General features: G+C 34.0%; 1 protein-coding gene across 4 annotated transcripts in view; it reads left to right on the top strand.

The window, feature by feature from the left end:
- The first annotated feature begins 600 nt into the window (after positions 1-600).
- LOC150094174 (uncharacterized) overlaps positions 601-17306 on the top strand; it is a 40807-nt gene continuing 24101 nt past the window's right edge. For 2 of the 4 annotated variants that reach the window (XM_090411899.1, XM_090411901.1), the window contains exons 1-3: positions 601-803; positions 13018-13120; positions 14897-14979. In XM_090411899.1, coding sequence (XP_090268025.1) covers positions 666-803; positions 13018-13120; positions 14897-14979 — 324 coding nt within the window. In that variant the 5' untranslated portion in view covers positions 601-665. The remainder of the gene's footprint in view (positions 804-13017; positions 13121-14896; positions 14980-17306) is intronic. The other 2 variants (XM_090411900.1, XM_090411902.1) reach the window with 1 other exon arrangement.

A 17306-nucleotide genomic window follows, 5' to 3' on the forward strand; every position in this document is an offset into this window, starting at 1 on the left:
CAGCACCGCTTTTGTCACAATACCTGTCATACTTTGCATTCTTTACAAATATTTTTTTCTTCGTTAATGGTAATATCCTTTATGCTTTTCCTGAGAAGAACTGGTCTAGCCCTTTGCATTGTTCTAACGATAATTCTGTTTTATATCGGAAAAAAATCCCGGCTTATTCGCAAACTTAGAAGTATATTACATTTTAAATAAACCCTATTGTTTAACCAGGACTTTTGTTTTATCTATATGCAATTTATAGCTGATTTACAACAGTCTTAATAATCAAATTGGTTTTAAGATATTATCAATGTGCTTTATTTGTGTATTTTAAGAAATGGGTGAATAAATACATATCTAATATTATTAGGGTAATTATTTCTATTTATTTAATATATATATATATATATATATATTTTTTTTTTTTTTTATTATTATTTTTTTTTTCCATCCCCAAACTTTTAAACTTTTAATGGAAAATAAAACTATTTTTGATATTTCGTTGCAGGTTGTGTGATGTAATTGAACCAAGTAAGCGTTGTCCAATGAACTGACTGATCTCTACAAGCTCTGATATCGAGATTATTTAAGTGTAGTTTGGCGTGATACGCAGTGATCGGCGCTTCCTCTTTGTGCCTGTTATTTCGCCATTATTGGTTTGATCTTCTTTTGGGCAAATGGCTAGCATTGAACAAGAAATTACTACAAAGAAGAAGTTGTGCGATCTTCGAGTTGTTGATTTGCGAGTAGAACTGGAGAAAAGAGGAATGGACAAAAACGGTGTAAAGACTGCTCTCGTCGAGAGGCTGACAAAGGTATTCTTCCTTTCTCTTTCTTTTTGTGCGCCATATTTGATATCTATTGTTGTACTTGAGTCGTTATGCGAAATATTAGTTTTTTTTTCTAGTTATCTTGTTGAAATTAGATTCTTTTATAATTTTTATTATAAATCAGATCAAAATTGTATTTCGTGTACTATTTTGATTGTTTTAGTTAAAAAGAATATCTTTCAAGGTAGTTTACTATTGTGTTCTATTTCTTCAATTTTCGCGCTATAACAGAAGCATGTCTTATTATATATATTATGGTCATGCTTGTACGAACCTTCTTTTTTTTTTGTTTCTTTCATATTTATTGCATAACTTTTTAGGCTTCATTTGAAATATGTCGCATAAAGTTTTAATCAGATTCTTCTGTTGTCCCTTAATATAATATAGTATAATATAATATATCGTATAATATATATAAATTTGGTTAGCTTTAATATAGAAGAATGTTACAGAAAGTGGTCTTTATTGTATATGTTAGCATAGTTCATTTATTATCGAAGTCATTTCCTAATTACTTAAGCCTTTTTGATCCATTTGAATTTTTTTTTTTTTAATATATGAACAACCCTATTTTTCCATTCATATGACCTTTTTTCTTTTGTATAAATGTTTTGTATAAAATGGACTCGGAGATCATGATTTTCGTGTTGGATTTCTTCCGGAAATAATGGATTAGTTTTCATATTGTTAATAAATTGAAGTAAATTTAGTTAACTACTTCAGGGAATCAGTATCCATTAGTATTGAAAATCTACTGAAGATCCTGAAAACTGGCATATGAAAATGAAGAGAATAAACCGAGAATATTGAAACAAAGGACTAAACTACTTAAGAGATTTATAAACAAAAGAACAATAGCAGAGTAGGAAAAAAATTAGTAAAGCAATAAAATTATTAAATATTTTCTTGCTTGATTTCTTCTTAAACTTAATCAGGATAGTAAAAAAAAACTACAATACAAATTACTGAGTACAAAAAGGAGAAAATTGCAAGGAAATTGGAAAAATCTCTAGGAAATGTAGAATATATAATCATTCAGCTTAAAATTATTTAACAATAGGAACAAAGGGGTATAAGGCCATTATCATTGTAATATATGAAAAGTTTTGGGAGCTTTAAAGAACCTAATGCTTTCTGAAAAGGGCAGTCACCTTTCATATCAAAAATCCTTTCTAGATTATCAGAAAGTATGCATGAAGTACAGTCTGTTTATTATACTAAAATATTTGATGCCACCTGCTTAATGTTTAACTTCATTCAATGTCAATAATGCTGATGCCACTTGATTTGAAATATGGGAATTCAAATGCCATCATAGGATTTGTGCAAAACAAGCACTGGACAGAGAAAATCGGTAAATGATTCCTTTCCTGTGTGAAGTGAAGATAGCAGCTTGATTATTAGAAGTATAAAAAGCTGGTAGTCTAGAAGTGTTCACTTAACTTTTAGCCCAGGGTTTGTTAAGTTGGTGCAACCGTTTCTTGCCTTCTGTTGGAGGGATTCAAAATGCCTATAAGAATTAATCCAAAGCTTATTTCAAAGAATGGTTCAAAGAAAGAGTTTGTCCATTTCTTTGGAGGACTTAAACACAACTTCTACAGAAAAGAACTTTGAAATATTAAAATAGAAAGTCGGTTCATATATATATATATATATATATATATATATATATATATATATGAATCAACGGTTCATATCTTATTGATGAGTCCTTGGACTCCCTGGAGGTGTCAAATTATAATAATAATAATAAATACATATGCTGTAGTTGAATAGAATAATGGAAACATTTAAACGCATTTCTTTATTAATATGGTGTTGGACCACTTTTTGCCTTCAGTACAGGTTTTGCCTTGAATTCTTTGAATGGATTAAAGTAAGTTTTGAATAGTTTCTGTGGAGCTCTGGGGTTTCACAGGATGTGAAATCTGTTTCTTATTCGTCTCAAACTGACCAGAGTAGTCTAGTAATGTTCAGATCTGGTGATTGTGCTGACCAGGAAAGATGTAAATGAATTTGGCATTGTCATTTTGGTATATTGCATTGCTTGGAAATAGCATTTGTTTCTCCCACTGACAAAATTATATGCCAACCTATAGTACTTTTTGTACTGTATATGTGGGATAAGGATTTTTTATTTTCATTAGTTATATTTTTTGCAGTTTTAATTTATTTTTTTAGTCTGGAAACCCTGCTCTTGAAACAACATGGAAAATTTTTGAGGCACTTCAGGTCTCCAATAACACTGGTCAACACACAATTTACCTCTGAAATGAAAATAACAATTCTTAACTAATTTTGGTGTGCTGAACATGAAAATGACAAAATTTGTCAATTGGCTCTTGTTTAGGGGAGACTTAGTCTGCATTGCATATAGTTATTTTGCAATTCTGTATTTCATCTTCTGATTGCAGCAAGTTGCCTCATATTGCATCAGCCAATCATGCACAATCCCCCATGAGTCTCTAGGGCAAACCTCCCCCCCCCACACACAAGAAAAACAGGCTTAAGTGCTGTGAGGACATCATGTTGGAGACAATGGAATTTATACAGCACTCAGAAATTATCAGAGCTCCCTACTTACATTCTAGGCCACCTACCTACAGTCACCCATAGCGGGTGCACCACCTAGATAGGACTTTAGTCACCTATGTGGTTAGCTTAGTATTGTGTTGTATTTGAGTGTATGTTACATTTAGTTTTTTGTAATCCCTTAAGATGTCTCTCGGTGACTAAATCCTTTCCGAATTCTGTGTACATTCCATTAAGCTTCATCATGATAAAAAAAAACAAAAAAAACTGAATGATCTTGTTCATAATCTGGAGCTGTCCAAGGCCTATGTGGAGTTACTGGGATCAAGACTTCTGCAGTCGTATCAAGGAAAGTGACTTCTTTTCACACTCATCACGAGCAGCTTGTGCCTTACTTCTGAAAGGAAGATGACCTTGTTCTACTATAATGTTGATTGCCTGATGAATGCCCTTCCATCAAACATGACTTGCGCGAATGGCAACTATTCACAGACTCTTCCAAATTGAGTCTCCAGGTGGTGTTGCTGCGTAATGGAAACCAGCTTCCATCTATTCCAGTTGGGCACACTGTTTACGTGAAACATACCTATACCAACCTAAAACAGTTGTTGGACTGTTTTCAGTACAGCATATACAGCTAGCATCTGTGGTTACTTGAAGGTAATGTCTGTGTTGATGTGTCTGCAGCTGGAATAGACGAAGCACTGCTGCTTTTTGTGTGAATTGCAACTGAGCAAGAAATTTGCACTATGTGAAGAGAGACTGGTGTGCAAGGACATCTCTGGAGGGTGGAGAGAAGAATGTAGCACCTAGTAGAAATGCACAAAATTCTACTACCCTTATACATCAAACTGTTGGTTTAAAAAAAAAAACTGTAAAAACCATGGACCTGACTGGGTCAGCTTTCAGATACCTGACTGGCAAATTCTCTCAACTCAGCAAAGCAAAAATTACAGAGGAAGTTTTTGTGGGTTCTCAGAATCGAGAGCTATTCATCGATGAGAAGTTTACCTGCTACAGAGTGAGAAAAATGGGTGAATGTCAGAAGTAGAAGTGGACATTTACCAATATATGTAATAAGTGCATGTTACTCTATTATATAAGAAACTACTTGCGGATCTCTCACAAACCATAGCCAATTTTTCGTTTTCATTGTCATATTTGTGTCATTTCATTGTCATATCAGCACCTCAATCTATAAGAAATGCCAATTAATCTGGAGGGCATGATTTTGTGTAGCAAGTGGGGTTGTCTTGCACTAGACAATGAAATTCATCTCCCACCTAAAGGCAATCATAAACATCCATGCCCACAGTAGGATTTGAATCCACTGCCTGTTGGAGAGTGGGTATGCTAACCAGGTGGGCATGGGGTGCAACTTGCTTACTGAAAATGTCCAAATAATCCTTGCAGTAATTCTTCCATGAAGGATAATAATGTGACTAACAATACCAGTGTAGTTGCCCAGACTGAATTCCCCACACTACTGTTGGATACACACATTTTGGATTGTAGGTTTCCTTGGGTGGTCTCCAAACATAAACTCATCTTGAGGAAACAACGTGATATTGGCTCGTCTAACCATATCATGTTTCTAATTTTCAGGTTTGATGGTTGGGACACCATTGCTTATTCATCTGAGCATTCTTTTCAGTAATCAGTTTTAGCAGTTGCAGTTCTGCTGTCAATATTGGAATTAAGAAACTCATTTTGGACATTTTTTGTGGAAACAGGTTCTGCAACATGAATATTGAGTTCTGCTGTTACTGCAGTAGTTCTGTGACTTTTTTGAAATAAGCCTTATTGCCTGACGATCTTTCTGTCATTTTGGATTTTTATCTACTGTTTCTCTTCAGTCTTGTCTTGCCATGATCTGTGTACTGTATGCCCACAGATACGAGACACCCTTTGACACTTCTGCACATGTCAGAAGGAGAATCCATTCCGATAATAGGGTAATCAATCTGTCTTGTGGAGGGGGGCGAGTTGTTTATTATTGCACGTCGGAAAATTAACTTTTCTTTTATGAACATTGTAGTTTTTAAAGTGGTAACTATTTTGCTTATATAATAGTTGGAAAATGTTACGTATAAATCACGTGATTTTGCATGTTGGTGACCAATTCGTACATCAGCTTATTTCTTTTTCCCCTTCAACATGAATTGACTCTTCTTGACAAGTTACCAGACTAAGGTCTCAGATCTGTGGTTGGACAGTATGTTGCTATAACGGTCAATCTCAATACGCCCCTAACATCATGGTTTTTGTCACTGCCACTCCAGCTAAATGCACATAGGTTGGCCTTCTTTCAGTCAGATCAGACAAGTCTCATTTTCCATCATTTAACACATCACTCAAGTTCAATCACTAATGTGCTGGCATGAGAACTATAGTGTAAAGAAAACTACTGACAGTCAAAGGAGTTTGAACATAGTGGTAAGAATGGTTCATATTTAATAAGCATGTGCAAGCATACCTCATTTGATATGAATAAAGATCTGCAAGTTGTCCATCTGGGTCATGTGCATCTGCTACCAACCAATTTTTTCAGTGTTCCAATACTTAAAATATTTTAGTAGTTTCATTATTTTGTGCAATAGACCCAACTTTACAATTCCCTGCTTTTACATTTTTTATTATTTAACTAGTGAGCCATGTAAAAACTTGACAGTTTTGAATCTTTTTAAAATGCAACAAGTGTGGATGTGATAGTTAATTGGTTAGCTCTAGAAGTTTTCTGAAGATAAACTTGTGAAAAGTTTACCGTTGAAATTGTTGAGTGAAGATCTATCAAAAAAGAAACCGAATAACCTTTATACTGTTTCAGACTTGTTGAGTTCAGGAATGCTTTTCATTCTGTGGAGAAATTTATCAAGTTAAAAAAACACTAGAAGAATTAAGATATAAGTGGAAGATATAATATTAAATAATTTGGAAGTTGCTTACATGAAATTGTCTATTTGTAGAATTTGACTTTTTTTCATAGCCATTTTCAATACACTGCAGGAAGATAACCACAAAGAAGAACAATTAAATTGAAAGCACATGATTATAGCCAGAATTCTACATAACTTACTTCTGTTAGAATTTTATTTTCAGAAATAAATAGTAAATCTTGCACTGTCTTTCACATGATTTGAATGTTTGTATGATTTCATTAACTACCATAGTTTAGTTTGGCCATGATATTTCATACTGAATTTCCAGGAATGTAACTTTAGTTCATTGTACAGCCCATTGGAAATTAGGATTACTCTTTTCAGGAACCATTTAAATTGTAAAATGCAAGAATCTAGCTTATACAGACTAACAAGGATCCTTGAATGTTATCAAATTCCTGATATGGAGTGATAATGCAAATACAGGATTTGCATTATCACTTCCTATTGACAGTTTTTTACCAAGTTAGTCTTGTCTATCATGACTCCAATTCATGTTTTGGTCTTTGGGAACTTTTAAATGCATATCCCAAACTATATCTTAGTTGATTTATGTGCTGGTCTTTATTTTGGCATCACTGATTTGCTTTTTGCCCTTCAGTTTAAGTGGTCACACCCTGAGGTAAGCTCTGCTTTAACTTTAATGATTATGCCATCTGCTCCCTTTTGTAATTTTTCTTGAAATCCATGTGGCCTTTGGACACAAGATTGTTAATATCAAATGTAACGTTTTGACTCATTTCCCTTGTCCCCTGTATAAATTGTTTTTCTATATATAATTTACTGTCATGACTAGGCTTGACTTGCAAAATCCTTGCCATGAAAAAAACAACTGCCAAGAACACCCCCCCCCCCCCCATCCCAATATTTTTAATGTCTTAATAAGTCGGTAATAGTTCCATAAAGTAATTGGTGGTGCGCTTTGTAACATGCTGTCTTTTGCGTTATTATAATGACATTGGCAAGTGTGCACTTTTCCTCTCTTTCTCACTTACTTTACTGCATACTGTGTTTATCCACCTTCTGTATTTATTAGTCATATGCCTATGAACACTGGAAAATTTATTTGTAAGAATGTGCCATCCAATATATCAATATTTGGCATAAGACCCGATAAAACGTCCGGTAGATCTCTTACTAGCATAAATTCCTTCAACAAAGTTTACATAAACGGTCATGGTTCGTAAGTAACTAAACTGTGCTTCTATTGCCCTAATTGTTTCCTGCTCACAAGTCCGATTATTTTTAGAAACAGTGCAGTTGTAAAATAAAAGATCAGGCAGCACTCTTTTAACAAATAATTAAAACACATTTATTTACATTAATATGAAATATACATGAATTAAACAATAGGCAGATTGCTTTCTCTCCATCCATAAAATCTTTAGCATAGAATTAGAACCCTTTTACTTCAACACTAAATAGTCTATTTAACTCAAAAACTTATTTACTCTCTGTTTACTGCTTAACAATTTCAACTTATTAAACTTCTAGTTTACTCGTAAAAAGGTTAGCTAACTCTTTACAATTTTGATATCAACTTCCAACATGCCAGTTGATTCTTTTAAGAACACTTCTTATTACTATTAAACAAATTCTTAATAGTCCATCTATAACATACTATGAGAGGAATTGTACAAAAGGATGTAACTTACAAAGGCTCTGTATCGCACATTCAGTCATAAGTCTTGCACAAAAGTTTCTATGGCATTTCTTTCATCTCATATCTCGAGCTTGCTTCAGGAATATCTGGCATCAGCAGTATCTTGTCGGGAAAATAGTGGGTTGTGGACTTCAACCTGCGGTACTTGTACAGCTCCAGTAAAAGGGTTGTTCTCCCACGACAAAAAGAAAAACTTCCAAGCGAAGCTGCTTTGGATGTTTTACATCAGCCTTTCTCCTTTGGCTTGGGCTCGCCGTGATGCCTGGACGACTGGCTCTTCTATCTGCCGCCTTAAAAAAAAAAACTAACTGCCACCAACTCTCTCTTTTGACTGCCGAAATGGGTTCCCCACCTCATCGGTGACTGGAAGCCCCTTATGCTCGGCTCGCTCCCCTTTTATTTTGAGATCTCGGGTCCTTGCACTAAGGGTAGTAAACCCCGAAGAATTTGACTCTTTCATCTTCTAAGTTCGACCTGCTCTTTGTTCTCCATCGAGCACTCCCTTTTTTTTTTCTTTTTTTTCCTTTTTCATGCCGGTCAGCAGAAACTTAAGCGGCTCTCTTAGATACCAACTTTAAAGGTGTAATGCACAGAGCTTGTAAGCACTTTCTCTTACACACAAAATTTGTAAACCTTTCTTATGCCCTAATAGAGAGCTATTACACAACGTTCCGGTGGCAAACTATGGCCTTTGTTTTTGACATTCTAAAATATTCTCGTTAAAGGAGTAAATACAGTTAATTTCCAAATGGTTATTTACAATAATATCTAGCACAAAATATACAGTCAAACACTGTTATTTTTACGACATTCTCATGGGACGTGACCTGTAAAAATTGATGTAAAGCGCTTTGGAATTTTTAAGCTACGTTGAGTTTTTACAGCCTTATCTTTGGAAAAAATTTCCTGTGTGCGAGAAGTGACATTTTTACATTCATTTTCGTTACTTAGAATGGCACTTTATATTAAACAGTTTTGCTTTTGTAAAGTTTTTTTTTTTTCCCCATTAAAGAAATATTCTATTTTGTCTAGTCTGAAGCTGCTTATGGTTCTGCATTGATGTAAGCAGCATTTGCCCTCTTCGTCTTCAAAAGAGTGAAGGAAGAAAATGAGGACATGATTGGAGATAACACCTGTAATCTCTAAAACCTGTTAGAGATAACAGAAAAGAACATAATGCAATCTACTTGCCATTGGCAAGCTATTTGTTCCTGGTCATCACTAAAAATTGTGCCTAAAGAGTAGAAATGCTTCTTAATTTAAGTTCTCCATTCAGAATGCTGCTGATTTTCATGCTAAATTTGTTACAACCCTTGAGAGTGACATCTAATTTTGGTATCAGGTTAATGCCACTTAGTTTCGTAAACTGATTCATATAGGTGATGGTGTGTACACTCTTATCCCTGGTTTCTTTCATCAGATAATGTACCTCTTCAATTTTAACTTGTGACTTAATGAAGCATTTTGAACAGGTTTTCTCATGGGACTTTGTCATGCCTTTTTTCTGATTGACAACTTACACTTATTATATTCCCACGATTTGTCTTAAAGTATAATTCTGAAAACTATTTTGGCTGAAATATGTTCCCAATTTCTCTTTTAATAATACTTATGTAACTTAAGTATTATTGCACTGGAAACTGCAAAGGGAAATTCTAATTCCCAGTTTATTTCCATTTTTATAAATAGGTACTATGAAACTGCAATCTGAAATTCAACTTTGCAGCATATTGCATTTAAAACTTTATACTCCCTTCATATTTGAACATTTCTGGTTGAATATCTTGTGCAGATGCCTTTTCTGCATTTCAGTTTTTAATTTCTTTTTAATTCAAGAAAGTCCTTAAATATATGCACTTTTGACTTTTTTTTTATCAGGATTCAGTCACTGTTTCATTTGACAATTACTTGAGATGTTGAGCATATATTTATCCTTGATCTTTTATGATTTCCTTTTACTTTATTCTCTTTTCTTTTTCTTTTTTCTCTATCTATAGACTGCATCCCATGCAAATTTCAACATTTTCATAAGCAATTCTTTACCTCAACATTAGAATAGTCCATTAATTTTGGCACTCATGAGAAATTGCACTTTTTTTTTTTTCCCTAGTCTGGTCGACCATTTTAACAGAAGTCTACGGAAGAAGCAGTGTGCATGCATCGTCACTGTGCAAACTGTAAAGATTAGAAGATTTGCTTCATCCATTATGGTCTCCTCCACTTGAAGTGATGCCATTTTGTGAGTGATTAATGCTGTGTTGCCACAATTGCACTTAAACCACAAATAGAGAACACCTGCTAGGCCAGACTGACCATTGTCGTGGTTGCAAATGTAAGATTTGTGCTCTAAACGGATGGGTGCTGATCTCCCTGTCTGTCCAGAGTATGCGAGAGCTTGCAGGAACAGGGCACTTTATAAACTCTAGGCACTAAGAGAGGAGGGAGCTGATCCTTGGTAGAACAGATAAGGGCAGCAAGCTTGCAATGGAGCTTAAATGCTGTGTGGAGGTTGTACTTTTTCAAGGTCTTGGTTATTTTTTCTAATGTGTCATGGATGTAGGATATGGTGATGGCATTTCTGAACTCATTCTGAAGATATGGCCAGGGAATGGGGGATGAACTGATTTTTTTTTTTTAATACTGTAATTGCTGTAGGCATCGTAGAGGAAAATGTGTATGTGATTGAGTTCGACTGAAAGAGCGGTTCCACTGGAACAAAGATTGTGGGCTCTCTTGGTTAGAGTTTTAATAATGCCATATTGTTGAGCAGGGTGGTGGTGGGAGAGTTTATGAATACATCTGCCTGTGTGCATAGGTTTTCTATATACAGTGAAGGAAAGTGTACCATTAGGAAGGCGAGTAACTAAGGTATCTAGGAAGAGTAAACTATTATTTTCCTTTTCCATTGTAAACTGGATTTTTGGATGTAGGTTGTTGAGGTGACTGAGGAAGGAGTCTAATGTGCCTGGATCATGAGGCCAAACAGAGAACACATCATTACATATCTTAGCCAGATAGAAGGTTTGAGTTTATGGCTCATTTTTCAAAATTTTCCATATAAAAGTTGATGAGGAGGGGGACCCACAGCAGTTCCTTCTCTTTGTAAATTTTGTTCTTCCAAGAAAAATAATCAGAATTGATGGCAGAGAGATCTAAGATGTCAGAAAGAAAAACATTTTCCGAATGTTAAGGTATCATTTAAGTCTATTGGTAAACAGTGAGGTGATGTCAAAGCTTACCAATATGCCTATTATTTAGATTTTCTATCAAGGTAGAGTTTTTTATATAGGATATAAGTCCAGTGAGGGGAGGGGGTCAGAGTTAGCCAGCTGCTTTGACAGTCTGTAGCATGGTGCATTAGTGGCATCTACTATAGGTCTTTGGGTGGGGGATTAGGATCCATGACCTAATGTAGATGCCAATTCTACCCAAAGTACCCCAATTCTAAGTCAATTTCTCTATATAAAAAGGTACATCTTATGGTCTGAAAAATATGGTATGTTGCTTTGATTTATGTCTTCAGTAGAAATAAACCCTCTTTGTTATTTAGGAACAGAATTATAAATCTGAGGATCTTCAGAATCTGCATCAGCAGCTTGCCAAACTTCAACAAATTTGGTTCCCTCACATCAGTTAAAATCCCAGAGGCTCATCATAAGTGGCCAGTTAGCACCGTAGCATTCTGCTACACATATTTGGTCTGTGTTGCCCATAAAGATATGTCTAGGGGAAAATATTGGCATAATTTATTAACTAAATAAATTTAGCATTTCTGGGTGTGTATTTATTTACTGAACTTCAACACAAGTAAATGTTGAGCACTTGTTTCAAAGTGCTGACCATTACCTATGTATTCATGTCCTGAGCCAGTGTGAAAACAATAACATAGTGAGATTCTTATGTTCTCATCTTCTCTCCATATAAATTTATGCACATCTTTTATCAGTGTTAGTAATGACCAATTTTTACTTATCACCAGTATTAGCTTTTTTCCAGATTTTCTCCCTTTTATGTTTTCCTATTCTGTGGTGTAGATCTCCACCAAGAACCAAAATATGAAGATATGCAGATGGTCAGATTCTTAATGTTATTCCTAAGTTATGTGTATGGCATGTTTGAATTATCACAAAAGTGATAATTCAAACATGCAATTGCTTGTCCATTGTGAATTGACTAAGAAAATTATTTACACTATCACTATTAAATGATAATCTGAAATAAACACTGAAAGGGCAGGGGCAATGTGTTTTGCATTTATAGATGTTTAAAGCTATAACAGTTCTAATTTTCATTAGATAGACTTATGCTGTACAGAATGGAAATCAGACAATCAAAACTGATGAAAAATGCTTAATGGAACAGTGCAAGCAATCTTGGCAAGAACTTTGAATTCTTATTTCTTATATTAAAATAGCAAAATTTATGTTCTGCAAAGCATGAAAAAATAAATAGCATACTTGGACATAAACAGATAAGTTAATACTGTTTCTTCATAAAACACTAATGTAGGTTTTGATACCTTGTGTGTGAATTTGATATTAAATTCTTGTTTTTAATAATACTCCTTTTTTTCTGTTTTTTCTAATTATAAATCAAATGGTTATTTTTATATACATTAAACATTAAAATGAAAAACAATTTTAAATGTGATTTTTTTTTATAACTTCTAATATTGCACTGGTTTGAGATTGACATCTCGAAGTAGTCCAAAGTCTTGTCGTATAAGGGCACTTTGCTACACATCTCACTCTCCTCTCTACTATTACTACTTAATTCTTGTACTACACACAACTACCACCTATCACCACTGCCAACTTTTTGTGTAAATTGAAATGGCATGTGTTTAACGATTTACAAGATAGTTCTGGCCATCTGGTGAAAAATACCTTCTTGTAATTTTGTGTTGTGGTGTTAATTTTTCATGCCTGCTTGATGTTTTCTAGGATCAGTGTTTATAGAATGTATACATTCTTTCAAAACATACTGTATAGTTAAATTTAACAAATGTTACAGTACATTTGATTTTTTTCTTTATAAGACAAGGATTTTTTTTTTCCCTCGTTAGGCCATAGAAAATGAAGGCCATGATCCTGAAGAATATTACTTTGAAGTTGCTGTAGAAGGAGCTTCACCAGTAGTTAAGAAGACACCTTCAACACGATCAGGGCGTGAGTATTTTTATATTAGATTTATTAATGTAAATTAAATGTTCAGATATTTTGTCTGGTGTCTACTTAATAGATGAGAATCTTCACAAAAGACTTAGAAGATGGCCTATTATACCTCTCCTAAAATTTGTTTTCACACTGCAACTTTCAGTATCAGTATATCCTTATAAGGAGCTCTTTTATTGTTGATTTTCATACCAAAATTATCACACTTATCTCACATACTTTACTTTTCATTTTACCATGAATATCAGTATCGAGCACATCGCAAGTGTCGATTATAGGTGATTACGAAACCAAAACTAAAAAAAAAACATTCATAGTTGAAAAGGGCTATTTTTACAAAACTCTTTCTGTACCTCCTTCAATTCTAACTTTTTACTACCAACCCAAATATAGATTAAGTATTGCTTGATACATCTCATTTTACACCAGATAACTAGGAACAGCTTTTTCTTGGGCACCTTGTCATATGCCTTTTCCAGATCTATATAAAATCTTAAATTCAGATCCTTTAGTCTCATGATTTTTCAACTATTTGTCTAAAATTTTATTCCTGACAACCTCTATGGCCTAAATCTAGGTTACTATTTTTCAAGCTTGTTAGTTTTTCTTAGCTGTTTCTAAAGTATACTGGTATAAATCTTACCAGAAACACTCAGCAGAGAAAAACATTTAATTTTCACTTTCAATATCATTCATCTTTTTATAAATGAGTCCCATCAGAACTCTGTTCCAATCATCTGGAATTTGACCTTCTGCAATGCATTAGACTGTTATACCTCCACATTTGAGCATTTCGTAGAATTTTATCTGCTCCAGTTTCGTTTCCACATTTCATGATTTTTGATGTCTTTTTCTACTTTGATGCTTCTTTTTCACTAGTTCACAGTGCATTTTCTTTCTATTTTTCTCTGTATTCTAAGATTGCAATGCCATCTCACTTTCCAGGAACTTTATATTTTCTTCTTTTCCTTGATTGCCTCATGAAGTTGTGATATTCTGTTGTTGCAGACTTCTGGCTGAATCATTTTATTCAAGATTTGCTACTATATCATAAGGGTTTGATACTTGTTTGTCTTTTATTTTATTCTTGAATAATGTTTGTGTATTTTAGTTCACCTTTGACAGCTGCTTTAACTTGCATTTGTTTTAAATTTTCTTTTCAATATGAAATTCAAATTTATTCTGTTTAACACTAAATTGCTAATCACTTCCAATTTCAAGTCTTCTGTGTACTCTTATGTACCAACAGTAACATAGAGAATGGAACTTATTTCTTGCATGTTCTCTCCACGTGAATTTGCACATTTTTATATTAAAACATGTTAGTAATTATTCTTGTCTTGAACAGAAATCCAGGAAGTACTTCCCATTGTTATTAGCTTTTTCTCTGACTCCAAATTTATAAAACTTCTGTACGTCTTTTTTGATTCTAACTTTTTACTACACAAAATATAGACTAACTTCTTACCAACCCAAATATAGACTAAGTATTACTTGATATGTCTGCATTTTCAAGTGGTTACTTTGTTAAATGAACTATTATCACATTTTTTTATAATCTTGAATCTTATAAATTTAAAGAATGTTTAAAATTTATTTGGCCATTCTTCAGCCAAATCATTCCTTGGCACATTATAACAGTATATATACATGACTAGGTGGGAATTTGCATTTAGTATGAGAAATGTCTTTCCCCCCCATCAAACTATAAAAAAAATGCATGTTTTCTCTAAAATTTTAGCATTAGAAACTAATTTTCACTTTATTTAGGAAAATCAGTGAGAGAGAATGGATCTGAAACACACAGCAATGCAGATAGTCAAGAAGATTTGGATGATGAAGATGATGAAAAGGTAAAGTAATTGAACAATATTTAGATATTATAATTAAAGTTGAATGTTTAGAATTTTCATTTAGCTTCATTTCAGAACATAAAGACACTAAGTGTCTTTATGTCCTTATGTCTTTTTAGTGTCCTTATAAGGACACTAAAAAAAAAAAAGACCTCAAATGCAAATAGCTTTTGGCCATTTTCCATAAACTGCTGTGGTACATAACTCAACGTGCTAAACCAAGCGTTCCAAATTTGTCTCCATTGTTGAAAGTATTATAGCCATTTGCCTGTTTATCACCACAATTTGCATTTCGAATGATTTGTGTTGGCATAAGAGGCATTTACCAGGCAAATGCCACCTAACAAATTTTAGTCTTCAATAAACTTTCTATGGATGATTTTAGTAAAATTCTCTTTCATATTCATAATTTTAATATCTCTAATTTTTGAATGCTAAAAATATGCAGAGACTTGTCATGTGAAATTTTGTATATATCCCAGTTTCTTTGATTGGTGTCATTTAGTAAGCAAATGATAAATATAGTGTACAACTTCCACTTATCCCAACACATGGAAGCTAGCATGTGTCCCACATGGTTTTAAGGATTCTTTCATCAAAAGAGCTTTTAAGTTATGGTATCTCTATCTCTTCAAATATGGAAATAACTTGTATTCCTATCCCTTATATACATGGCATTAGTGAATGCATAGTACAAGTTTTAAAACCACTGAATATTTTCGTGTTTTACCACATCAGAAAAATCTCAGTCTTTCTTGCTTCTAAGGTAAGCTTCCACCTCTCAGTTATCTAGACATCTGCTAAATTCCTTGCTCTTGTGGGTTACCTTATTTCAGACAAACAGGAAAATCTGCTCTTATTTGGCTAGAAGTACACAAGATAAATTACCATGATCCTGAACAGTCCGGACTTGCAGAGCGTGCTACTGACATTAAACAGAATAAGATGTTCTACGTAACAGTTGATCCAGTGGTTTATCTCCTTTATGGGAGATATTTTTATATCGGCTAATATTTCCTAACTTTTTTTTAGTAAGATAGAAAATTGGCTCTTTTATAGTTACCTTACATTAGCTACTTAGCACTTTTTAGAATTATCTGTAATTGCCATTCTGTGATTTTGTACTGATGATGTCTATGCTAATGGTTTTTTTTTTGTGTGTGTGTGTGAGAGAGAGAGAGAGAGATTTCCTCTGATTTTATAATTCTTTTCAGCATGCTCTGGAAAAGAGAGAGAGAGAGATGAAGCTTGTTGTCCAACTACTGACCAATTGCCATACTCCATCTTTTTAATGGAGAGTCATCAACAATTAACTTGTCTGTCAGTACAGATTCTGCCAATCTAGGTATGGCAGCCGCTGGACAACGGACCATTGAGATTTGGAGAGATATGCTGTTGATACATCTATGGCTTTTGATAATTTTTCGAGGTCTGCTTAGAAACTGCCTTTGGTCTACTTCAATCCATTGTAATAAGGTTTCTGGTAATTCATTCTGTAATTGTGGACAGCTGACACCCCTGCTAAGAACACTTGAGTATCTTGAGTCTGTTCTATCTTTTACCCTCTTTCTACCATACATAAGATACCTATTCACAATCACTGCCTATTGCTGTCCACAGCTTTATTACCAGTGGTACTCTCCGTTTGACATACTCCTTTGATAACCCTTATAATTCTCACCTCAAGATAATCCATAACCATATCTTAAACATTGGTCTCCATACCATCCTTCAAATGGGCAAGGATAACATGGTCACTTTAAATGCCACTACTCCTGCTTTTTTCTGCAAAAGGTACTCCACAGCAATACAGAAATCACTAGACAGGTTCACATTTCTCCTGACATTTACATCCAACTTGTCCATGTATAAACACATTGCATTAGTAGCCTTTTCAGCTTAAAAAAAAAAACTAGGCATTCTTTTCTGCTCCAGTTATTTTACACCTATTTGTTAGAATATTCTTCACTTTGGGTGGAGCACCTATAACTTCCCCAAATATTTTTTTTTAATGCTGTCCAGAAGAGAGCCTTTTCTGTTTCTTCTACTCTTAATGATATATAATTTTCTGTTAATGATAAGTTGGTTGTATTTATTTTTGCAACTAGAGTTGATTTTTAGAAACTTTAACATGTGATTGCTATGTGTTAATTTTTACTTTCCAGAAGTTTTTGCTGGCCTGGTTGGCTTGAATAGTCAGCTTATCTGTTCCCCAACCAAGTTGTAGGTGTGAATCCTGCTGCAGACATGGATGTTTGCATTGTTTTTGTGTACTACTATAACTTTAGATATGGTGTAGTATGACCTTTGCTGTTCTTGTGCTATTA

Source organism: Typopeltis vanoorti, chromosome 22 (assembly GCF_054136105.1).
Source record: "Typopeltis vanoorti isolate ZY-2024b chromosome 22, IOZ_Tvanoo_1.0, whole genome shotgun sequence".
Lineage (NCBI taxonomy): Eukaryota > Metazoa > Arthropoda > Arachnida > Uropygi > Thelyphonidae > Typopeltis > Typopeltis vanoorti.